The sequence below is a fragment of the Hyperoodon ampullatus genome, assembly GCF_949752795.1.
Source record: "Hyperoodon ampullatus genome assembly, chromosome: 9".
In the NCBI taxonomy this organism is placed as follows: domain Eukaryota; kingdom Metazoa; phylum Chordata; class Mammalia; order Artiodactyla; family Ziphiidae; genus Hyperoodon; species Hyperoodon ampullatus.
The window spans coordinates 49,185,171-49,211,624 of NC_136922.1; the positions used below are offsets into that span (position 1 = coordinate 49,185,171).

At 40.1% G+C, this 26,454-nt stretch overlaps 1 protein-coding gene across 1 annotated transcript in view; it reads left to right on the forward strand.

The window, feature by feature from the left end:
- Nucleotides 1-26,454, forward strand: part of SLC25A13 (solute carrier family 25 member 13) — a gene marked incomplete at both ends in the record, with an annotated part of 202,965 nt that overhangs the window by 38,196 nt on the left and 138,315 nt on the right. The window contains 1 exon segment of the mRNA XM_079712019.1: nucleotides 7,599-7,741. Within this exon segment, the coding sequence (XP_079568145.1) occupies nucleotides 7,599-7,741 (143 nt within the window).

Sequence of the window (26,454 nt, forward strand, 5' to 3'; positions counted from 1 at the left end):
ATAATATATATCACTGTGCACATAATGAAATTAATAGTAATTCCTTAATAACATAAAATACTTGATCCATATGCAAATTCTTAATTATACTTTATTCCACGCCTATAACAGAGAATCAGGGTGAAGAATGGTCAGACGTAGTGATCAGGTGTGCACAGCATTTCTCTGTGGCTAGAAAACAGTCAAGGAGAATTTTCCCTTCAGCCATCAGATGTGAATGATTTGTGGCAAAAGTGGGTGGCTGGATGATTATAGTTCTGGTGTGTTCACAGTTGATAGACTATTTTGTTCACCCAGTGGTGAGCAGGGCAGTTAGGCCCCCTGGCCTCTGAGCATACAGTGTAGTGACACATTCCTTTCCTTTGCTACTGTATTCTTTGGGTGTGGTGGTGCGTCTTCATGTTGACAGTTGGTTTATTAGTCAGGGTTCTCCAGAGAAACAACCAGTAGGAGATATCTCCATCTCTAGCTCTAGTTATTTATCTATCTAATGAGGAATTGGCTCACACCATCCATTTTAGAGGCTGAGGAGTCCTATGATATACTGTCTGCAGGCTGGAGACCCAGGAAAACCCATGTTGTAATTCATCCCCAGTCTGAAGGCCTGAGAACCAGGGGAGCTGATGACATAAATCCCAGTCTGAGGGCCAGAGAAGACAGGTCCCAGCTCAAGCAATGGGGAAGGAAAAAAGGTGTGAATTTTTCTTTCCTCCACCTTTTATTCTATTCGGTCCCCAATGGATTGGATGAAGCTCATCCATATTGGGGAGGAAAATCCACTTTACTGAGGCCACAGATTGAAATGTCACTCTCATCCAGAAACACCTTCACAGACACACCGAGAAACAATGATTAATCTGGGCACCTGTTGGCCAGTCAAGTTGACACATAAAATTAACCATCACAATTAGTATTATACTAGGTTGTGCAAGGAATCCTAAAAGCCTTCCCATTTTATAAGTATATATGTTTAATCATATTAAAACTTCCAAAAATTGTAAGGGAGAGAAGCTTCAGGTCATTTGTAAAATGTATTACCAAAGAAGGATTAAATAACATTTCAAAGATGTGGTAGCTGTAAGGTATAGTCCACTCCCCTGACAGGGACCCTCTGTCCATCAATCTAAGGAAAACCTTTGACATGTTTACTTTAATCACAGGCAGACCACCCCAGCCTTGGTGATGAGCTGGTTTTTAAAACTGCAGAAAACTGTGTTCTTTGTGTCCAAATTAACATGTTCTTACATTTAGGAGATGATTTATCACCTCTAAAAAAAATGAGGCAGATAAAATATCTGAGATTTTTAAATGTAAACTGTTTACTGAGGGTTAAATGAAGTGCACAGATCGTAAATGTACAGCTCCATGAATGTTCACAAAGTGAGTACACCCATGTACCCAGCACCTCAGAAGCCCCCTGATGCTCTTTCTAGTTAATACCCGCTCCTTCCAAGAGTAACTAGTTGTCCGACTTCTGTCACCATATATTAGTTTGCCTGGTTTTCAACTTTATATAAATAGAATAATACAATATGTATTCATGTGTCTAGTTTCTTTCACTCTTGCTTTATTTGTAAGATTCATCCATGTTGTCGTGCGTAGTTAGTTTATTCCATTGTATGAATATACCACAGTTCATTTAAGTATTCTACTGTTGACATTAGAGTTATTTTCCATTTCTTCACTATTCAAAATAATGCTGCTGTGGGGTGGGACCAGCTTAGTGCTGTGGCCCCGATCCAACCCCCTGGCCCTGATCCAGCCTCTAACCAAGGTACACACATGGGAGAAGAAGTGAAACCCACACAGAAATGCAGCCCTAAAGCCCTCAGGCCCTGGCCATGTCCCAAACCAAGGCAGAGACTGCTGTCATACCCAAGAGAAACCCAGCTCCCACCCCCAATAGAGCTGTGATGACCACTGAGCAGAGAAGCCCTGGCTTGCACATGGCTCTGGCTCTAGCCCCTCCAACTCCAGCTCCACCTCCTACCAAGGCGATAGCTGCCAGTACACCCTGGAGAAGATGCAGCCTGTGCTCACATCAGATCTGTCTCTCCCACCAAAGCCACTGGGCACGTGCAGACTGCATATGGATGCTCGAAGGACACGCCTTCAAGGCCAGGAGAGGTAATTGTTTTACCTAATTTCATAGAGAAAGTTAAACAAAATGAGAAGACAGAGGAAAATGTTTCAAATGAAAGAACAAGGGAAAAAAACCTGGAAAAAAACACTAATGAAACAGAGATAAGTAATTTACTTGATAAAGAGTTCAAAGCATTAGTACTAAGAATCTTAACTGGGGAAAAGAATAGATGAACACAGTGAGAATTTTAATAAAGAACTAGAAAATATAAAAAAAAGAACCAGCCAGCACTGGAGAATATAATAACTGAAATGAAAAAAAATACACTGGAGGGAATTAACAAGATATGAGGTGATATAGAACATATAAGTGATCTGGAAGATAGGGTAATGGAAATTGCCCAATAAGAACAGCAAAAAGGAAAACACTGGAAAAACTGAGGATAGTTTAAGGAACTTCTGGGACAACGTCAGGTGTACTAACATTTGCATTTTAGGGGTCCCAGAAGGAGAAAAGAGAAAGGAGTAGAGAGGGTATTTGATGAAATTATGGCTGAAAACTTCCCAGATATCCAGGTACAGGAAGCACAGAGGGTTCCAAACAAGATGAACCCAAAGAGCCCCACACCAAGACATACACTTAAAATGGCAAAAGGTAAAGGTAGAGAATTTTAAACGCAGCAAGAGAAAAACAAAGTCACATACAAGGGAACTGCCATAAGGCTGTCAGCTGATTTTTCTGCAGAAACTTTGCAGGCCAGAAGGGAGTGGCATGATATATTTAAAGTGCCGAAAGGGAAGAACTTACAACCTGGGATACTCTACCCAGCAAGATTATCATTAAAAATTGAAGGAGAAACAGAGCTGCTCAGACAAGCAAAAACTAAAAGAGTTCATCAATACTAAACTGACCTTACAAGAAGCATTGAAGGGTCTCCTTTAAGTGAAAAAGAAAAAGCTCCAATAAGAAATTATAGGAAGGGAAAAATCCCACTGGTAAAGTATATAGTAAAGGCTGTAGATCAGCCACTTAAATAAGCTAGTATAAAGGCTAGAAGCCAAAAATTGTAAAATTAACTAAACTACAATAAACAGTTAAGAGATAGACATGAAGATGTAAGATATAACCTCAAAAACAAAATGTGGCAGGGAGGAATAGAAAATGTAGATCTTTTAGAATGTGTTTGAACTTATATGACTTAATCAGTTGAAAACAAGTAGATATAGGTCAACATATATGAACTCCATGGTAACCACAAATCAAAAAACCTACAGTAGATACACAAAAACTAGAGAGAAGGGAACACAAATATATCACTAAAGAAAATCATCAGACAACAAGGGACAAGACTAAAAGAAGAAGAAAAGAACAGAGAACAACTATAATACAAAACAACCAGAAAACAAGTAACAAAATGACAACATACTTATCAAAATAATATTGCTGTGGACATTAAAATGCTAAAGCATGGGGGTTTTGTTCTTTTGTTTTTTTGGTGTGAAATTGCTGGGTCTCTGCTTACGTGTATGTTCAGTTATAGTAGATATTGCCAAGCAGTTTTCTAAAGTGCTTCACCAGTTACATTTGCTTCACATTTTGCAAACATTGGTTATTTCTTTTTAATTATCTTGTGTATGAGTAGTGGTATCACATTGTAGTTTTAATTTCCATTTTTGGTGGAATTTTTTTAGGGGTCGGTAGCTTGACAGTGATTCTAAAGATCATTTGGGGAAAATCAAAGAGTGATTATGGCCAAGAAGACTTGCAAGAGAAAAGTAATGCAATGTTTTGTTTTATTTTTATTGGAGTATAGTTGATTTACAATGTTGTATTAGTTTCAGTTGTACAGCAAAATGAATCAGTTATACATATACATATATCCACTCTTTTTTTAGATTCTTTTCCCATGTGGGTCATTACAGAGTACTGAGTAGAGTTCCCTGTGCTATACAGTAGGTCCTTATTAGTTATCTGTTTTATATATAGTAGTGTGTGTATGTCAATCCCAGTCTCCCAATTTATCCCTGCCCCTGTTCCCCCCTTGGTAATCATAAGTTTGTTTTCTACATCCATGACTCTATTTCTGTTTTGTAAGTAAGTTCACATTCATTTGGCGGATATTTATTGAACATGCTTCATTATCTGCCAGGCAACAGTCTGGAACTTGAGGATACAGCAGTGAGAAAGGAAAACAGTCCTGTCCTGGCAGAGCTTTCCCTCTAGTTATAGCAATTAAGATGCATGTAATCTTGCAAGAGTAGACAGGTCAGTGCCTAGGATAGACCTGAAACATTTCCTGCTGCAGTGATGACAGGAGCTGTCTGTCAGCCCATCCTGGCATTCTCCCATGGAGTTTGGTCAGAGTACATCTTGACCTTAGGAAGCCATTGACGACTGATCAGAAGTGATACTGAAGATGGACTTGCTTGCCAAGCCTTTCCCTGGTGACCATATGATAATTTAGTATGTGGTAAACATTACATCCTAAATGGGGGAAGAGAGAATGATTTGATGTATGATCCTAGGACAACCAAGAGAGTAAGTAGAAAAGACTCAAGGTGGAGGATCCTTTTTCAGACCACATAGAAAAACAAAGTACCAATAATGTACTGAAACTTAAAGGTAAAAGATAAACCTATTCAAGAAAAGCTAAGAGAACGTGGGTGAATATTTAGTCTTGAGATGAGGAAGAACTAGTTTCTAAACTTAGAAGTAATGGAAGAAATTGCAAAGGAGATAAAAATCTACAGCCTCAATTATATAAAAATATTAAACTCGAAAAATATTTACAACAAGTATGATAGACAAAGGGGGAAAAGGCTATGTTCTCACACTGTTGGTGAGACTGTAATTGATACAATCTTTCTGGAGAGCAGTGTGTTAAGTATCAAGAGCCTTAAAGATGCTCTCCTTTGACTCAACAGTTTCTCTTCCTTGAGTCTAGCCTTTGAAATTTGCCAGGAATTTGGACAAATGTTACAAACAAAGCTGGTTACCTTAGCTTTTTAAAAAAATACCCCAAACTGGAGATAATCCAGTAATCTAATAATGTCTACTGATGGGAGAAGAGTTAAACTGTGTTTTTAAATAAATGAATTATTCACTACTATAAGCGAACATAGGTATAATTCTAAATCATAGGATTGCTGTAATTAGAAGTGACATTTCCTTTATATTTCAGTCTTGTTTTGCCTCAGTTAGGAAAATCAAAGTATAATCCTTCTATGTTTGCAAAAAGCCAAATTCATTGCTAACTGAAGAATAGTAGGATTAGTGGGCCGTCTTTGAGCTTTTCTTTTGTACTGTGCTAAAAAATGTTAAACAAAACCCAATAATCTAGAACATTTATAAAATACCTGTTGTGTGTAGGGCATTGTGCTAAGTGCGTTACATGATTGTTCATTTATTTCTAGTATCAACCTTAAGAGCAGGTCGTGTTGTTATCCCCATTTTACAGGTGAGGAACCAGAGGCCCAGAAGCTTTAGTTACTTACCTGAGGCCCTACAGGTGGTTAGAGGCAGAGGCAGAAGCAGAGCTCTCTGCAGCCCAGGCCCGACAGACTCTAAAGCCCGTAACTGAGTATCTAACCAAGAGCTTATCCCACATTGGAATGACTGAAATGTAGAAATGACAAGTGACTTTTAAAAAAATTAATTAATTTATTTTTATTTGTTTATTTTTGGCTGCGTTGGTTCTTCATTGCTGTGCGTGGGTTTTCTCTAATTGTGGCGCGCGGGCTTCTCATTGCAGTGGCTTCTCTTCTTGTGGAACATGGGCTCTAGGTGCGCGGGCTTCAGTAGTTGTGGCTCTTGGGCTCTAGAGCGCAGGCTCAGTAGTTGTGACGCATGGGCTTAGTTGCTCTGTGGCATGTGGGGTCTTCCCAGACCAGGGATCGAACCCATGTCCCCTGCATTGGCAGGCGGATTCTTAACCACTGCACCACCAAGGAAGCCCTGACAAGTGACTTTTTAAAACAGTTTTAACTGGGATTAACTGCAGTTACAGAGGGAACAGAGATGCTATCATTGCACCTCTGTTCACTGTGCTCTCCCATCACTGTGGCTCCTGTCACCGAGCTGGCTCTCTTCTTGTAGTTCATGGTCCTCATCTCTCCACCCCCCAAATCACTGTTTGATCCCAAGGATCAAGAGGCCCTCCCCTGCTCCACGGGGATGTGTGTGATCCCCATGTTGTTTCTCAGCATTTCCCACAGCCCCCAGTCCTCCACAGAACAGAAATGAGCAGGTTCCACTTATGTGAACTGGAACGTCTTACAGGGAAGACCTGGGGGAACGCTGTGAAAAAGCATCACGTGCCACCTTATTCTCTTTTTTTTTGGCCACACTGCGTGGCACATGGAACTTCTCTCACCAGGATTGAACCTGTGCCCCCTGCAGTGGAAGTGTGGAGTCTTAACCACTGGACCACCAGGGAAATCCCACCACCTTATTCTTGTTGACCATTTCTGCTCTAGAATGGAGAGGACACTAACCACAGCAGCATTTCTTACCTGCTTCCATAAAATCTCACAGCAGCCATGCTGTTAACAGTTTGCTCTCCAGCTTATCCTGTTTGTCATCCTTTTTTTTTTTTTTTTCAACATTATTGCCTTTGAAACAGGAAAGGGGGCAAAAGAATTGGGTTGTTTTCATTCATGATTTCAGAATTCTACTTTTTTTTTTTTTTTTTGTGGTACGCGGGCCTCTCACTGTTGTGGCCTCTCCCATTGCGAAGCACAGGCTCCGGATGCGCAGGCTCAGCGGCCATGGCTCACGGGCCCAGCCGCTCCACATCACGTGGGATCCTCCCGGACCGGGGCATGAACCCGCGTCCCCTGCATCAGCAGGCGGACTCTCAACCACTTGCACCACCAGGGAAGCCCTACTTTTTTTTTTTTTTTTTTTTTAAAGCTATATGTTCTTGCTAAAGAACAAGACAAAATTTGTCCTTCCAAATTTCTGTAAACCTGGGTTTCTCAAGCTCAGCGCTGTCAACAGTTGGCTGGGTGACTCTGTTATTGGGGTGGAGGGTCATCCTGTGCATTGTGGATATTTAGCAGCATCCCTGGCCTGTACCAAGTAGATGCCAGTTTCTGCTTCTGCCCCTCCCCCCAAGTTATGACAATCACAATTGTCAGCAGACACTGCCAGATGTCCCCTGTGGGGAAACGTGAAAACAGAGGCCGCTCAGAGCTAGAGAACTCCACCCCAGAAAGTCAGGTAACGTACAGAGAAGGCTAGTCCTTGTGCATTGTGCTTGGCTATTGGGGACATTGGTGTTTTTAAGCTGGACAGTCAGGCTAAGCTGCCTGCAGTTGAGAACCGCTGGAATAAAAATAAAACTCGGGAAACTTAATGGGGTTTTGCTTTTTATTTGGAGTGATGGGAAATAACTGTCCTTGTGAAGAGTATATTGTCATGTCTGATATTTTATCCATTGAATATTCTCAGCTTTTTCACATATTGGTTATATACTTTTGAGTACAAAATATATTTTCTCTCTTTTTTTAAACAGTATGCAAACATTGAAAAAAATGGTGAATTTTTCATGTCTCCCAATGACTTCGTCATTCGATATTTGAATATTTTTGGAGGAAGCCAGCCTAATCCAAAGACTGTGGAACTTTTAAGTGGTGTGGTGGATCAGACCAAAGATGGGTATGTTTATTTTTAATTATCTCGTTTAATTGTTTTTTGTTTGAAACAGCTTTCTGTTGCTTTAATGATTAGGAAGTCAGTGTTTACCTTCCCATCTCTTAAGAGCATTTTCTCTCCCTATTACAATTAACACATTATTTTAGAAATAATACCCTTAACATTTCCTTCAGTGTTCTTATCACAGTTGGGGATTCTATAGGTGTATTTCTTGACATAGTTTAAACAACTGTTTATAGTTTCACAACTCTTGTAGTTGAATGGTGTGAAGATGTACTCAAGTGTATGTAGTATATTGGTATTTTTGAAGGCCACTGTAAAAATTGTGAGCAAATTTAAAACATAGCTCTGTGAACATAACTTTTCTACAGTCTTTCTCTCTGCTTAAGTAACTTTTAAATGTCACATATGATTAAATGCTCTAAATCTAACAGACAGAATAATGATTCCAAATCGCCAAGAAGGGCATTCTGCCCAAGATGGAAGAGAGACACTGGACCATCTAAAATTAAATAGGACACTTTGCAAAATGCCTTTGGACTTTTTTTCCCTTACCAGTCTTTTCTGTTTGCATTTTTAAAAATGAGTCATTCCTAAGTTGTATAAGAATGCAGTTGGCTTTTACCATTAAGTGCAGAATTTTGGTCTCCAAAATATTGGTAATACGACTGCCAGTGTCCCCTAATAACCAAGTATAATATATAAGAAGTAGCCTTCTCTATATAAACTGTAGTAGATCCAGCCATCTGGCCTTGCCACGTGCCAGCACCCCCTTTGATAGATTAGCCACCTGCCATTCTGGAGTGGTGTTCTTTAGCTCTGAACATTCTCTGTCGGTCCTGTGTCTGATTTTCCCACATGCATGGGTTTGAGATGCAAACAGAGTAAACTCTAGTGCTGCAGTGCGAATGCTCTCAGTTTTACCAGCACCTTCCTTTTCTTGCTCATGCACCTGTTGTTCCATCATGCATGGAAGTAACCTCCTCTAAAGTGAAAGTCTTGCAGATGGGAGGGGAGTGCGGAGGAAATTGGCAGTTATACGTCTTGTAATATGCTGGCAGATTGCTGGATTATACTGTCTCTGTTTGTTCCAGTAGCGGTTACTTGGGCTACTTCTGTTTTCTACCTCCCCAAGGTAGGTAGGAAAATGTCTTTGCTTGATAGGAAAGTGTCATGTATGACCAGGTCTTCCTTCCCTCACAGGATCTCTCTGGGGAGGTGCAGGGTGAGGCAGAGGTGTATTTCACAGTAGTCCATTCAGGCTAAAGCTAGACAGAACATAGATTTATTCTAGCAAACATTTTTTTTTTTTTGAGGAAAGTTTGGTTGCTTCCACATCCTCTGTGCTTACAAGATTCAGAAGAAGTGTGACCAAGCTCACGTGCAATATGAATTATCAGACTCAATGTTTAAGATCATTTTTTTCTTATTTGATAGTTAAATTTTTTAAGCTACAGGAAATTGAAAGAATTCAGTGAATGCCCAATAGATACCTTTCATCTAGATTGACTGTTAACATTTTTTTTTTTTTTTTTTTTTTGCGGTATGCGGGCCTCTCACTGTTGTGGCCTCTCGCGTTGAGGAGCGCAGGCTCCGGACGTGCAGGCTCAGCGGCCATGGCTCACGGGACCAGCTGCTCCATGGCATATGGGATCTTCCCAGACCGGGGCACAAACCCGTGTCCCCTGCATCGGCAGGTGGACTCTCAACCACTGCGCCACCAGGGAAGCCTGACTGTTAACATTTTTAACACCTGTGTGCCTTTTTTTTTTTTTTTTTACACATGCACACACATTTCCTTTTTGGGCTGGACCATTTAACTATAAATTGCAGGCATCAAGATACTTCAGTGTCGGGCTTCCCTGGTGGCGCAGTGGTTGAGAGTCCGCCTGCTGATGCAGGTGACACGGGTTCGTGCCCCAGTCCGGGAAGATCCCACATGCCGCGGAGTGGCTGGGCCTGTGAGCCATGGCCATTGAGCCTGCACGTCCGGAGCCTGTGCTCCGCAACGGGAGAGGCCACAACAGTGAGAGGCCCATGTAACGCAAAAAAAAAAAAAAAAAAAAAAAAAGATACTTCAGTGTTTATCTTCTAAGAATAAGAGCGTTCTTCTTACCATTATCATACTTAGGAGGATTAACAATGATGTGAAATATATAATATCCAGTCTATTTCAAAGTGTACCAGATCTCTCCCCTCACTCCCCACCTCAAATGGCTCATTGCCTTTTGTTTTTTAAATCCAGGATCTAATCAAAGTTCTTGTATTACATTTAGTTGTTGTATATCTTTTAATCTAGAACAGAGCCTTTTATTGTTCTTTCATGAAATTGACTTAAAACCCAGGCCCAGTTATTTCGTTGAAGGTCCCGCATTCTGGACTTGTCTGATTGTTTCCTCATGACTTGGATTCATGATAGACTTTGGGGTGCAGGTTAGGAGAGATTCTACTGCCTATTTTATCTCCTCAGGAGGTACCTCGTCCCGGCATTGATGACACCATGGGTATCCTGTTTCCCAAGCAGCCTTTCACCCAGTCATTTTGGCATCCATGGTGATCCTTTTCTGATTCAGTTATTACATTGATGTTTGAAAAGTAGTGATTTTTCTAACTCTTTATTTGTCCTCTATTTATTGTCTACCATTCTTCGGTAAAGAAAAGCTTTCTTCCCTCCACTCCCTTTTCTTTCTCTCTTAATTTTTTATATCAGTATAAACTCATGGAATTCTTTATTTTAAATTCAGTGCATTATAATCTATTACTGTGTTCTCTGACTTGTTCAGATTGTCCCAGTGAGGTCAGTGGGAGTCCCTTTAAGCTGGCTTGTACCCTCAGCCTTTGAGTGCTCTTTGCTTTTGGTAAATAGGATGTTCCAGGCTCGCTTTGGATTTGTCCTGCTTCTGGCCAGGAAATTACCCTTTTCTCAAAGAAGTCCTGGTTCCTTTTGTTTGGGACTGGTGCTTGGAAACAAGGGGCTAGGCACTGGCTCATTGTTACCAGGGTAACTTTTCAGTGGAAAGAGCTGGGAAATATACTTTTAAAAAGTTCATAATGATATTTCCTATTTAAATTTAACATTACAGGAGTTTTCCTTCTCTTCTATTTTGTACCTCTTTCTTTCAGTGAACATTTTGGTTCCTAGGTGCATTAATTTTGTATAATTGTAGTATCTTGTAATGTACTTTGCTTCCTTTCCATCCCACTCCCATTAACACACATGCTTTTCCTATTTCTTTTTACATATACTCTTCAAAAATAGAGGCTTAGATTCATTAGACGTCAACAATGTAACATGCATTTAACATGTACTTTGCTTCCTTTCCATCCCACTCCCATTAACACACATGCTTTTCCTATTTCTTTTTACATATACTCTTCAAAAATAGAGGCTTAGATTCATTAGATGTCAACAATGTAACATACATTTAACATATATAAAGTAACATAACATGTATGTTTTTTCAAGAGTTTATAACAAACCTGAAATGTTGGTTTTCTTTTCCTGATTTCCCAGATGAGAACTGAGGGATCAAGCAATTTGCTACCAAAAGGTGCCCAGGCTTCCTTCCCACTGTTCTGAGCTGCCTCTTCTCTCATAATCTCACAATCCTCTTTAACTTGACATTTTCTTTATGATTTTTTATTATCTTAAGTCTTAGCATTTTACTGTGACAGAGAAAATCTTAAATGGTCTCAATCCTTTGCCCTATGACTAACTTTTCTTTTCTTTTTCTTTTTTCTTTTTTTTTTTTTTGCAGTATTGACAGTGCATAGCTCAGGGAAAAGGGAAAACCATCACCCATAACCTTCTCAGCTTGCCACAAATATTTTGAATTTTTTAGTATCTTCCATAATTTGTTAACCTGTATCAATGTTTTTTTATAATTTGAATTCATTTTAATTGTAATTCTCTTTTATAATCTTTTCGACTGTATCAATTTTCGTATTTCCATATGCTGTTCATATGAACGGTGTTAAATAGCTTCATCATTTTCTATCAGATTAATATACGATACTTTATGAAATCATGCCCTTATAGAGTTATTTCAGTTTCTACTTTTCTATAATAGATGCTATTGGAGTGAATATCTTCATGTATATGACATTTTCCCCTTCTGTTTACTTACTTCCTTAGAAAGGACTAAGAGAGGGATTCCTGGGTCTAAGGGTAGAAATATTTTATAGCTCACCATATGTATTGTGATAATTCTTGCCAAAAGGACTGAGCAATTGAAGAACTTGTCTCCGGTATTTAAGCTGACCGAGCTAGTAGCATAGGACCACTGTTTAAGACCCATGCAGATGTTCCTGTGCTATTTTCCCTAACCCTGACACACAGCTCCACAGTATTTACTTCAAAAATAGATATAATCGTACATCTTTTCTCAGTGTAACATGGTGAATGCCCTCATTTCCCCTTCCTTTACCTTTCCACAAGTCACACATCATCCTCCCTAATCAACTACTGTTCCTTGAAAAAATTACATGACAGAAGCCACACAATGGCCCACAAAAGCACAACGCACATGCTGAATGAACAGTGAGGAAGTTCTGGAGGGGGTGCCATTAATCTGGTCAGGCTCTTTTGGGGTGTGATCACCTAGCTTGACTGGCCAGAGGGATTTTAGTGTATAACTTTATTAAAATTTAAAAAGCTATTTGTAAATTGACAACTTTAGGATTTAAAACTTTAGGATTTAAAAATAATGACAGCTGTGCTGGCCCAGATGTCATGGTGACTTGAAATACTCATTTTTAGTTAAGTACTGGTCCCCCAGCTGTGGTTTCTTGAGTCCAAGGTCCAGGTCCTGCATATTTTACTATCTCCAGTGTCTAGTGCAATATCTGGCCTCTGTTTTGCATCAATTTGTTGACTAAACTTAGGTAAATGTACTAAGAAGTTTTTGCCCCCCTTATGTTATGAAAGCCCAGGAGTGTTGGGAAATGGAAGCTTTAGTTCAAATTCTAGGTTACTCATTGTTGGAGGCTCAATTATGGCCACCTGAAGATACTGAGATACCATAATCCCTGGAATTTGGAAATGTGACCTTGTGGAAAAAGTGTCTTTGCAGATGTGGTTAAATTGAGGATCTTGAGATGAAGAGATTAGGACACAACACTGGCAGGGGCAGGGGGCATTGTGACCACAGAGGCAGAGATTATAGAGTGATGGGGTCACGAGCCAGGGAACACCTGGGGCCACCAGAAACTGGAAGAGGCAAGGAATGCTTCTTCCCTAAAGAACCTCCCTTTGGACGGAGCGTGGCTCTGCTGACACCTTGATTTTAGATGTCTGGTTCCCAGAACTGTGATAGGACGAATTCCTGCTGTGCTGAGCCACCCACTTTGTGGTCAGTGATTGTAGCAGCCCTAGGAAATGAGTACCCTCACATAGATATTTTCTTTGGGTAATGAGAAGGCCTGTAGTTGCAAAGAATTTTGGGGGGACAGAGACCAACCAGCCTAATACCGAAAAGGAGCATTTTTTTTCAATAGTAGCTTTTGGCTAGAACCAGGCATTTTCCAGGCAGAGACCCCTGCTGTAGACTGTCTCCTTGAGGGCATGGCCCTTTCCAGAAGGCTTCAGCTCTGTTTAGGGTTGGGCTGAGCTTTAGCATGGAAGTTAAACACCTGTGCACTGCATGAACTTATGGGCTTGTTGGCAAAGGGACCTTGTTTTTCTGGAGCCCTCTTGACGCTAATTTAATGACTCTTGAGGTTGTGGCTTGGTCAGCCTTCCACGCTGGGAGCATCTTGTGGAGGCCTGTCCACTCAGTCATTCAGCAGCTGTTTGAGAACCTCATCTCTGTGCCTGGCACCGTTCTGTATGTGCAGGATACCATGTTGAGTGGGAAAAAGAGTGCTTGCCTGCTTGGTGCTTCTAATTTAGTGGGGCAGACAGGTGTTAATCAGAGAACCACAAATAAATGTGAACTGATGTTGTGATGGGTGCTATGTAGGAGAGACATGGTGTGAGAGATAGCAAAGGGGGCTTCATGCCGACTGGGAGGTCAGGAAAGACTTCCACTGAGTGACATTTGAGCCATGGGAGTTGGGAAGGTGACAAGAGGTGGGGGACAGAGGACAACATTTTAGACAGAGGGAACAGTGGCTGCAAAGTCACATTTTGAAATGCAGAGGCTGGCAGGCCTGGAGCATGGAAAGTGCAGGGGATGGGGGGCGGGGGTTGGTGGTAGGCTGTGGCCAGACTGTGTGGGAACTTGTACTTCATATTAAGGATTGGGAGTCTTTGTCGTAAGAGCAATGGAGAGCCATCAAAGGATCGTGTGAGTCTGGGGATTGATCTGCCTCTGTTAAACATGGTCCTTGCCGTTAATATTCTGTTGTGTTTAGATTTCCCTGCATTCCACTGTTTTAATAGATTTAATGATGAGTTGAATCAGTTTGTGAAGTTCCTGGAGGGTGCCCGGGCCTGGAAGCCTTTTGTAGGTGGGCCTCTTTTGGTGAGGAGGGTTTTCCGAGCCTCGGAGGAGGGAGATGTTGGGTTTGTCTGTATAATTTTTGAGATATCTTTTACATTTGGTTGTCATTATGTTTTTGTTTAAAATGGGAATGAAGCTTTTTTAACTGCAATTTTAATACATCATTCACATAGCTATCTACTAAGAGCAAGGGAAAAATAAATTGTGTGTGTGTGTCCCTTTGAGCTTTGCCAACATGTTTCTAGTTGATGTTCATTAACTGAAGTCTCATTAGAGAGGCTGGGGTTCAAAACCTATTTGACTAGTACCTGGCCTCACTTGGGGAGACTAAGCATGGCCTGAATAAGCCGGAGGTGTTGGCTGCCTGGCCTCTTGGGCTCAGGATGCTTTCTGCCTGTTACAGGTCCTACCCATGTCTGTGTTGGGTGGGCACTGGGCAGCTCTGGTATCTAATTTGTTTGCTAGGATTGTTATTTTCCATCTCAAGTGTGGAATCTCTTTGCACTCCACGCAAGAACAAAAGTTGGTTCTTCTTTTGAAAAAGGGAATTTCAGAAATCCTGATTTCTTTGTTCTTTTTCTCGGACATTTTAATTATGAAAAATTTCAGTCATACACAAAAGTGAAATCCTGATTTCTTAGTGACAAGCTGACGCACTCAACTTAATACCTTGTCAGCCCCTATTCCTCATTGAATCAAAATGATAATGTAATCGTCATCCACAAATAAGTCTTTTCAGAGTACAGAGAATCAATCCTGGGACAATTCCCATTTTGAGGCATGAGGAATAAGGGTGTCAAAGAAGAAAAGATTAAAAAAACCTCAGGTTTTAAAATGTGTGGCTATATAAAGTGTGTTCTCTGCCTTTCCTATGTTCGCTATTTATCCTCCTGAGAAGGAAAAAAAAAAGCTCCTTTAAATACTTCACAAGGTGAAGGAGGATATAATAATGTTGTTGATGATAAAAGCATTTTTATATACCTGTTTTCACTCTGCGAGGCTGTTGCGATGAAATCCAGGCCTTGGCCGCATGCTGGGAGTTAATGAGGTTTACAATTGTCAATGCTTAAAGAGTATTAGGGTAATGTATTTAAACATCAGCAGTTCACAGTCTGAAATGCTCATCATCTGTCAAATACAATCCAGAATCAATAAGAGGAGGTCTTTCAGTTTGCTAATGAGGAAAGTTTTCTACACTACTGGGGTGGACACAGATTTCAGATAAACACCTGAAATTCATAAACTGTAGAATTAAGCAAAGGCATTTCTTTAATTAAAAAAAAATTGGTACTAATCAACAGCAGTCACCTGAGAAGCTTAAATTTTCTTCTTAGGCATCAGACTCCCAAATTAATCTACCAAAACAAAAAGCCTCATTAGCAGCTCTCGTTGAATCAGTGTCATTTTTTTTCTTTCTCTCAAAGTGTCTGATTAACCCCCTTTCTTTTTGCATTACTCACTTTGTGTTAATATTTGATGTCTGAAATCATGGGGGGGGGGTGCGTGCAATGTGGTGGCTAGACGCTGTCTGTGCATAGTAAGTTAAAAAGAATTCTTAAAAAGGTTTGTATTATGTCGCTGGTATATTAGAAAACCTTTAGGAGTGTCAGGTGCCTGGGTTTATTTTTCTTCTTAATTCCAGAAAGCATTGATTAATGAGTAGGTGCTGATTTCACTCCTCATTCATATGTAGGGATAGCCCTCCTTCTCTTCCCCCTTCTCCTACTTACCAAGCCAGGCCCTCATTTGGAGACTTTTGCTTTCAAGGGAAGGTGAGAAATGGGCCATGCTGGAGGTGGAAGGGAGGTGAAAGGGAGGGTCTTTTTAAAATGGGTAGAGGGCAGTGTAATGCATGCTGATGGGAATGACTACAGAGAGTGGAGAATTGACACTGTAGGAGAGAAAAGGAGGAAATTCTGATACATTCTGAGAGGGAGGTGGCCTCTTGTGGTAACACGGAAAGTTCATCTAGAACAGCTGCTCTCAGAGTGTGGTCAGTAGACCTCCGGGGGTCTCGGAGACCTTTCTAAGGAGTCCATGAGGTCCAAACTGTTTACATAAAAATACTAAGACATCATCTGCCTTTTTTTGTCCTGTTGTATTTGAACTGATGGTCTTAAAAGCCACGGTTTATGGAACTGTTGGTTAGCACCGATTCAGCAGCGACCCCAAGCCCAGCAGTATGAGTGGTCATCGTAGTCTTCACTCGCACGTGTTCACAATCATGGTAGTAACGATGATGCCAATTCTGTTTCAGCGTGTCCTTGAAGAAGTAAAAATTACTGATTTTTTAAATTAAATCTCACCCTTGAATACATGTCACTTACAAATTCTGAGTGACTAAATGGGAAGCATCCATAAAGACTGCTGGTTACTGTCCTGTGATGGTTGTCAGAGGAAAAGCAACTCAGGTGCTTGCTGAGCTAGTCATTTTTTAAATGGAACACACTTTTTGAGATAATTAAAATTTTCATGTGACAACCTTCTGATACTTAAAGCCTTTTCTGATGTAATTAGTGGTGATAGTAATAATGTGGTTTTTTAATGTAGTATAATGCAATGTGCCAACGTTTGGAAGATCTGTATAACTTAGGGAAACATCTTTTCCAGTTGACCAGTACATGGTGTTAGAGAATCATGTATGAGTCCAAGGTCTATTCGACCAGTACATGGTGTTAGAGAATCATGTATGAGTCCAAGGTCTATTCGACCAGTACATGGTGTTAGAGAATCATGTATGAGTCCAAGGTCTATTCGACCAGTACATGGTGTTAGAGAATCATGTATGAGTCCAAGGTCTATTCGACCAGTACATGGTGTTAGAGAATCATGTATGAGTCCAAGGTCTATTCGACATGGTGTTAGAGAATCATGTATGAGTCCAAGGTCTATTCGACCAGTACATGGTGTTAGAGAATCATGTATGAGTCCAAGGTCTATTCAAAGTGCAAGATAGACCCATGGATTTTAATGTAACAAGGTGGGAAAAGTTCATGGATACAGTTTCAGATTCCACATTGCAGCTAATCTTTAAGAAACTATCCCTTAAAAAAAAAAAAAAAAAGAAGCTATCCCTTGTTGGGATTTGGTGTTGTATCATAGAATATCCACAAGTATCTAAAAAGGCTATTAAAATGCTCCTTCCTTTTCTAACTGTGAATCTGTATGAGGCTGAAATCCTTCATACCCTTCAACCAGAAAAATATATTACAGCAGATTGAATGCAGCTGTCTTCCATGAAGTCCGATATTTAAGAGATTTGCAAAGACATAATACTGCTTTTTTATCACTACATCTTTTTGTTTTAGAAAATAGTTATTTTTCCTATAAATATGTTATTTATATTGCCATACAACAGGCTTATTCACTTTTCAATGAATTAATATTTTAAGAATTTATCAGTTAATTTCTCACACAGTAAATACGATAGGTACAACCCACATAAATAAAAGCCCTTTGGGATCCTCAATAATTCATAAGCATGTAAAGGGGTCCTGAGACTTGAAAGTTTGACAAACACTGAGCTAGAGAAATGGAAGATAAGGTACTATATGGGGCAGAGGTGTTGTATAGATGTGGTGGTGGGATTTGGGGGACGTTTTCTTCTGATCTCCTTGGTTTTTCTCTGGGAGATAGATGAGAGGGAGGATGCAGGTGAGGTACTGGCAGTTTGAGGAGAGAGGAGAATATACTGCATATTCATTTACAAGTGAATGGATAAAGGAACACAGCATGGCTGCTGGGTTGGACCCACTTGAGGTCCCACCTGAGGGCTTGTGGTCATGAAATTCAAAGTGAGACCAGTTAGTGTGGCTGTTTGTTTTCTAGCTACTGAGGCCAGCTGCTTATCTGCTGGCATGGAGCAGGAAGTGTTGGCTATGACCGAGGTTGGGGGCTTGGCCATTGATTAACCCAGAGTAGGTAAGGGCATGCAGGGGAGCAATTACAATGATTGACTATAGATTTAATCTGGATAAGGGACAAAGAAAGGACTTCGGAATAGCAGGCAGTGAGAAGGTGGTAGGCTCAGTGAATTGTTGACTTCAGTGAGATTGAAGATTGTTGAAGTTGGGGTATAGAAGGGAGTGAGCAGGAAGGCTAGAAGATAGTGGCCAAGAAGTGAGATGCACGAAATTGAGAATAAGGAGGTATTGCAGTTACTGGTGATGGCAGAAGTCTAGAGTCTGACCGTGGGACTGAGTGACCGAGAATGGATGGAGAAAAGATCATTGGAAGAGGCAAGTTCAAGTAATTGGGAGGCCTGGGTGTTTGAAAATATTGAGAATTAAGGTAGGAGTAGGGTTGGAGAGCATGTCAGTGAATCAGGAGTTAAAACATGTTGAGGAGGAGGTGTGAATCTGGAGTTATTAGGTGATAGAAACAAGTCGGGGTGCTGAGTGCTAGTTATATGGTGGGAGTATTTAAACTGGGGGTTAGGAAGGAAGGATTGGGGGATGGTCTGGGAGAGGCAGTGGGAAGGAAGTATACCTCCCCTGCTTATAAGCTTGATGCAACCCAGAACTGCAGAGGAAAGCCCCTTGCTGCTTCAGAAGCATGGGCCTCAAGGAAGAGCCAGGTGTTGGTTACAGCAAACAGGTGAAGGGATATTTAGAGGACTCCTCTGAAAGGAATTCCCTTTAGAGATGGGATTGAGGATGAGATTTTGCTCACCATGTGCTGTGAATTCTAGAGGGCACAGTGGGAAGGGGTTTCTGGGAGATGGTGGGTGACAGAATAGGGAAAGTGCAGAGCCCCTGTGGAGATTAGATGTGGGTGTTAAAGGTTAAGCTGGGAATCTGGAGCTGCTGGCGGGCTGCTGTTGACATGTACAGGATAAAGGGCACAATGAGATTAGTGCTGATGAACTCCAGATTGTGCCTGCTGGGAGACAGGGATCTTTGCAGAGAGGCAAGGAAGCTTGGGGAGGGGCAATCTTATTACTTGAAGATTTTTTTTTTTTAATGTTGAGCCTTCTTTTAATTTATTTATTTTTATTTTTGGCTGTGTTGGGTCTTCGCCTCTGTGCAAGGGCTTCCCCCAGTTGTGGCAAGCGGGAGCCACTCCTCATCGCAGTGCGCGGGCCTCTCACTGTCATGGCCTCTCCTGTTGTGGAGCACAGGCTCCAGATGCGCAGGCTCAGTAGCTGTGGCTCACGGGCCCAGTTGCTCCGCGGCACGTGGGATCCTCCCAGACCAGGGCTTGAACCCGCGTCCCCTGCATTAGCAGGCAGACTCCCACCCACTGCGCCACCAGGGAAGCCCTTGAAGAATTTTTAAAGCAAAAATATTCTGTGGGATTAGAGCTCTGCTGATGTTTTTATCCTAGATGTTTAGAGTAAAGGATGAAAGAAGCAAAGAGTTACCGAGCACATATAGGGTTCCAGATCTGGTGCTAACAATTTCCACCCTTTCTCTTATTTAATCCTCATAACAAGTCCTTAAAATAGGTACTTTTACTCTGCCAACTCTAACCTTACAGAGAGAGGTGCAGAATCATAAAGTTTAAATAATTTTCTTGAAGTCATATATCTAGTGCTGGAACTGGAGTTTGGACCCAGTTCTCTTTGGTTTGTGCCCAATCTGCTCTGGAACTTTGTGTGTTTAGAGAAGAATATTAAAAATGGAGCTTTGAATGAGAACTTTGCATATGTCTTTGCTTAGAAGTTGTGATACCCTTTGCAAAGTTCTTAGTCCCTAAGACTGATTATTTGACCAACTTAAGGTGGACCTTAAACCTTCATGAGAGCTATCCCAGCTATCATCCACACCCACAAACTTAGGGAAAACTGTCCTCACATTCCTCACATTTTTATTTTTTAGGCCAGTATCCTGGTATACTCTTCCCCTTTTACTCCTCATGGACTGAACCTTGAAAGTACCATTGCACACCGTATTCTCAGAAGGCTCACCTTTATTGGGCCAACTGAAAATACCAGCCCTTCTTCCCAGCATGTCAGGATGCTCAGAAAATGTTTGAAGAGCAAATACTGTTCCTTCCCTCCCCCTTGCCTTGTTCTGTTGTCTGGTTTTGCTTTACCTGTACCATAGGTGTTTAAAATTCAAATCTAAGATTTTAAAGGAAAGGAAATCAAATGTAAGCTCTGTTTCCTGGCTACTTGCAAACATATTTCTCTACAAATGTCAGTGTCATTGGCACAGGATGTGGCAGTTGCTTAAATTAAGTCTTGCATTAAGCTGTGAGGAATTCCTGAAGTGAAATGTGAGGAGATAATGCTTATTAACTTTCCCTTTGATTGTGGCATAATTGTCAATGAGTCACTTCCTAATAAACAGAGTGAGATTCTCAGACTTTAATGAAGGTTTTGGAGGGTAAAGCTTCCATAGCAACCTGATGTAGAGATTTGGGGATCTTCAGTCTGGAAAAGTAAGAGGTGAAAGAAGATAACTGTTTAACTTTCATAGAAATTCTAGAGAAACTTTATTATATTATTTATTTATATTATTTATTATAGAGTCTCTGTAATAAAGGATATATGATAGCGTGGCCTTGTGTTCTATACCTGAGAGAACCTGATACTTTTTAAATATGTCAATTTCAGATTTATTAATTCATTTAACAAATATTTATTGACACCAACTATGTGCCAGGCACTGTTCTAAACAAAACAAATAAACATTGCACTCTTATATAGCAAATAGACAGTGTAAACCAATAGACATAGTGATAGAGAGGCAGGTGGCTGTATCTGTTTGCACAAGGGAAGGAGATGGTGAGTGGCCATGGGCTCTGGGATACTACAGTCGATAGGGTGGTCGGGAAGACCTCTTTGAAGTGACATGTAGGTAGAGACCTCAGTGAGAGTGAGCCATGTGAGAATCTACGAGTTGAGCTTTCCAGGTAGAGGGAATGACAGATGCAGAGATGAGAGTGTGCTTGATATCTATTTTTTTTTTTTTTTTTTTTGCGGTACGCGGGCCTCTCTCTGTTGTGGCCTCTACCGTTGCATAGCACAGGCTCCAGAAACGCAGGCTCAGCGGCCATGGCTCACGGGCCCAGCCGCTCCGCGGCATGTGGGATCTTCCCGGACCGGGGCACGAACCCGCGTCCCCTGCATTGGCAGGCAGACTCTCAACCACTGTGCCACCAGGGAAGCCCAAGTGTGCTTGATATCTTTGAGATGAATCAAGGAAACCAGTTTGATTAGAGGCTGGTAATGAGCAGGAAAGTGGAAGAAGTCAGAAAGGTATGCAGGAGCCAGATTATAAAGGTACTGTAGTATTTTATTTCAAGTGTAGGTAGAAGTCACGAGAGAGGTTTGAGCACTGGACTGACGTGATCAGAATAACAGTTTGAAAGGATCTCCCTAGCTGATTTGCAAAGAATAGAATGAAGTGGGCAAGAGTGGAAGAAAGAAAAAAGATAGCCGGACTAGAGGGCTAGTTGTGGAGATGATAAAAGTGATTGGATTTGGGATTTTCTTGATAGATTGGATATGAGATATAGGAAAGAGCAATCTAAGTGACTGAGGGGATTCTGAGGGAGGAATAGGTTTGGAAGCAAAACTAAGCATTCTTTAGGACATGGTAATATTCAGGTGCCTATTAAACATGTAATTGGAGACAGAATGATAGATGTTGGGATCTGGATTAATATTAGGGGAGAGGTCTGGGTTAGAAATGGGAGTCAACCAAATTACTTCCTTCATCTGAGCCAATTTTCGGCATCAGAAGTTAATGTTGTAATAACTTCTGAAGGTTCAAAGAGTTGTGTGTTATTTTTTTTTTGTGGGAATGAGAGCCTTTTTTTTATATTGAGTATTATGAGCTTAAAGGGCTTTTATGCATTTGGTATTTTTTAAAAATTGAGGTATAGTTAATTTACTATGTTGTGTTTGAAGTATACAGCAAAGCAATTCAGTTATACATACATATGTATGTGCATATATATATATATATATTTTTTAGATTCTTTTCCATTATAGGTTATTACAAGATATTGAGTATAGTTCCCTGTGCTGTACTGTTGGAACTTATTGTTTAACTATTTCATGTTTAGTAGTGCGTATATGTTAATCACAAACTCCTAATTTATCTCTTTCCCTGCCCTCCCCCCACAACACTATCCCCTTTGGTAACCATAAGTTTGTTTTCTATGTCTGAGAGTCTATTTCTATGTTGTAAATAAGTTCATTTGTATCATTTTTTTACATTCCACAAATAAGTGATTTCATATGGCATTTGTCTTTCTCTGACTTACTTCACTTAATATGATAATCTCTGGGTCAATCCATGTTGCTGCAAATGGCATTATTATATTCTTTTTAATGGCTGAGTAATATTCCATTGTATATGTACACCACATCTTCTTTATCCATTCATGTGTCGATGGACATTTAGGTTGCTTCCACGTCTTGGCTATTGTAAATAGTGCTGCTATTTACAATAGTGAACACTGAGGTGCATGTATCTTTTTGAATTAGAGTTTTCTCCAGATATATGCCCAGGAGTGAGATTGCTGGATCATATGGTAACTCTATTTTTAGTTTTTTAAGGAACCTCCATACTATTCTCCATAGTGGCTGCACTAATTTACATTCTCACAAACAGTGTAGAAGGGTTCCTTTTTCTCCACACCCTCCCCAGCATTTATTATTTGTAGACTTTTTAATGATGGCCATTCTGACTGGTATGAGGTGGTACCTCACTGTAGTTTTGATTTGCATTTTTCTAATAATTAGTGATATTGAGCATTTTTTCATGTGCCTGTTGGCCATCTGTATGTTTTCTTTGGAGAAATGTCTACTTAGGTCTTCTGCCTATTTTTTAATTGGGCTTTTTTTGTTGTTGTTGTTGTTTTGGTATTAAACTATATGAGATGTTTGTATATTTTGGCAATTGTCAGTAGCATTTTTTGGAAATATTTTCTCCCAGACTGTAGGTTGTCTTTTCATTTTGTTTATGACTTCCTTTGCTGTGCAAAAGCTTTTAAGTTTAATTAGGTCCCATTTGTTTATTTTTGGGTTTTTTCCCCCATTACTCTAGGAGATGGGTCCAAAAAGATACTGCTGTGATTTGTGTCAAAGAGTGTTCTGCCTATGTTTTCCTCTAAGACAGTGGTCCCCAACCTTTTTGGCACCAGGGACTGGTTTCGTGGTAGACAGTTTTTCCACAGATGGGGGGTGGGGGCTGAGGGTATGGTTCAGACGGGAATGTGAGCGATGGGGAGCGGCAGATGAAGATTCACTTGCTCACCTGCCGTTCACCTCCTGCTGTGCAGCTCAACTGTTGGGGACCCCTGCTCTAAGAGTTTTATAGTATATAAATGTATATAGGGGCTTCCCTGGTGGCACAGTGGTTGAGGGTTCGCCTGCCGATGCAGGGGACATGGGTTCGTGCCCCGGTCCAGGAAGATCCCACATGCCGCAAAGCGGCTAGGCCCGTGAGCCATGGCCTCTGAGCCTGCATGTCCAGAGCTTGTGCTCTGCAACCAGAGAGGCCACAACAGTGAGAGGCCTGCATACCGCAAAAAAAAAAGGTAAAAAAAAAAGTATATACTTTTATATATATATATATATATATATAAAAGTTTATATATATATATATATATATAAGTATATATGAAGTATATAGTTTTACATTTAGGTCTTTAATCCATTTTGAGCTTATTTTTGTATATGGTGTTAGAGAATGTTTTAATTTCATTTTTTTACATGTAGCTGTCCAGTTTTCCCAGCACCACTTGTTGAAGAGACTGTCTTTTCTCCGCTGTATATTCTTGCCTGCTTCATTGTAGAGTAATTGATCATACGTGCGTGGGTTTATTTCTGGGCTTTCTATCCTGTTCTGTTGATCTATATGTCTGTTTTTGTGACAGTACCATACTGTTTTGATCACTGTAGCTTTGTAGTATAGTCTGAAGTCAGGGAGCCTGATTGCTCCAGCTCCATTCTTCTTTCTCAAGATTGTTTTGGCTATTCAGGGTCTTTTGTTTCCATACAAGTTTAAAAATTTTTTTCTAGTTCTGTGAAAAATGCCATTGGTAATTTGGTAGGGATTGCATTGAATCTGTAGATTGCCTAGGGTAGTGTGGTCATCTTAACAATACTGATTATTCCAATCCAAGAACACGATGTATCTTTTCATCTGTTTGTGTTGTCCTCAATTGCTTTCATCAGCCTCTTACAGTTTTCAGAGTATAGTTCTTTTGCCTCCTTAGGTAGGTTTATTTCTAGGTATTGTATTCTTTTTGATGCGATGATAAGTGGGCTTGTTTCTTTAATTTCTCTTTCTGATCTTTCATTGTTAGTGTATAGAAATGCAACAGATTTCTGTGTATTAATTTTGTATCCTGCAACTTTACCGAATTCATTGATGAGCTCTAGTAGTTTTCTGGTGGCATCTTTAGGATTGTCTATGTATAGTATCATGTCATCTGCAAACAGTGACAGTGTTACTACTTCTTTTCCAATTTGGATTCATTTTATTTCTTTTTCTTCTCTGATTGCTGTGGCTAGGACTTCCAAAACTATGTTGAATAATAGTGGCAAGAGTGGACATCCTTGTCTTGTTCCTGATCTTAGAGGAAATGCTTTCAGCTTTTCACAGTTGAGAATGATGTTAGCTGATGTTTGTCCCATATGGCCTTTATAAAATGTTGAAGTATGTTTCCTCTGTGTCCACTTTATGAAGATTTTTTATCATAAACGGATGTTGAATTTTATCAAAAGCTTTTTTCTCCATACATTGAGATGATCATATGGTTTTTATTCCTCAATTTGTTAATGTGGTGTATCACATTGACTTGTAGATATTGAAAAATCCTTGCATCCTGGGATAAATCCCACTAATCAAGGTGTATGATCCTTTTAATGTATTGTTGGAGTTGGTTTGCTAAAATTTTGTTGAGGATTTCTGTGTCTGGGTTCATCAGTGATATTAGTCTATAATCTTCTTTTTTTGTGTGATATGTTTGTCTGGTTTTGGTATCAGGGTGATGGAGGCCTCATGGAATGAGTTCGGAAGTGTTCTTTCCTCTGCAGTTTTTTGGAATAGTTTCAGAAGGATAGGTGTTAACTCTTCTCTAAATTTTTGGTAGAAATCACCTGTGAAGCCATTTGGTCCTGGACTTTTACTTTTTGGGAGTTATAAAATTACTGATACAGTTTCGGTACTGGTAATTGGTCTGTTCATATTTTCCATTTCTTCCTGGATTCAGTCCTGGGAGATTGTATCTTTCTAAGAATTTGTCCATTTCTTCCAGGTTGTCCATTTTATTGGTGTATAGTTGCTTGCAGTAGTCTCTTATGATCCTTTGTATTTCTGTGGTTTCAGTTGTAACTTATTTTTCATTTCTGATTTTATTCATGTGGGCTCTCTCCCACATGAATAAAAAAATAGTTATTTTTCTTGATGAGTCTGACTAAAGATTTATCAATTTTGTTTATCTTTACAAAGAACCAGCTTTTAGTTTCATTGATCTCTGCTATTGTTTTTTTAGTCCCTATTTCGTTTATTTTTGCTCTGATCTTTATGATTTCTTTCCTAAGAAAGAAACTAAGTTTGGGCTCTGTTTGTTCTTCTTTCTCTAGTTGCTTTAGACGTAAGTTTAGTTTGTTTATTTGAGATTTTTCTTATTTCCTGAGGTAAGCTTACATCAGTATAAATTTTCCTCTTAGACCTGCTTTTGCTACATCCCATAGGTTTCTGTTTGTCGTCTTTTCATTTTCAGTTGTCTCTAGGTACGTTCTGACTTCCTCTTTCATTTCTTCAGTGATCCATTGGTTGTTTAGTAGCATACTGTTTAGCCTCCATTTGTTTGTGTTTCTTTACAGTTTTTTTTTTAATCCTGTTTCCAGCTTCATAGCATTGTGTTCAGAAAAGATGCTTGATATGATTTCAGTTTTCTAAAATTTGCTGAGGCTTACTTTGTGGCCCAGCATATGATTCATCCTGGAGAATGTTCCATGTACACTTGACGAGACTGTGTATTCTGCTGCTTTTGAATGGAATGCTCTGTAAATATCAGTTAAGTGCATCTGGTCCAATGTATCATTTAAGGCCTGTGTTTCCTAATAGATTTGTTGTCTGCATGATCTGTCCATTGATGTAACTGGGGTGTTAAAGTCCCCCACTATTATTGTGTTACTGTTGAATTCTCCTTTTATGTCTGTTAACATTTGCCATATATATTCCGGTGCTCCTGTGTTGGGTTGTATTTGGCATGTTTTAATCAATTGTATGTATCTCATCTTTGGCCAGTGGGAACCTTTTTATATTTTCTCCTTTGTCCTTTTTGATAGGCTCCATCAGTATT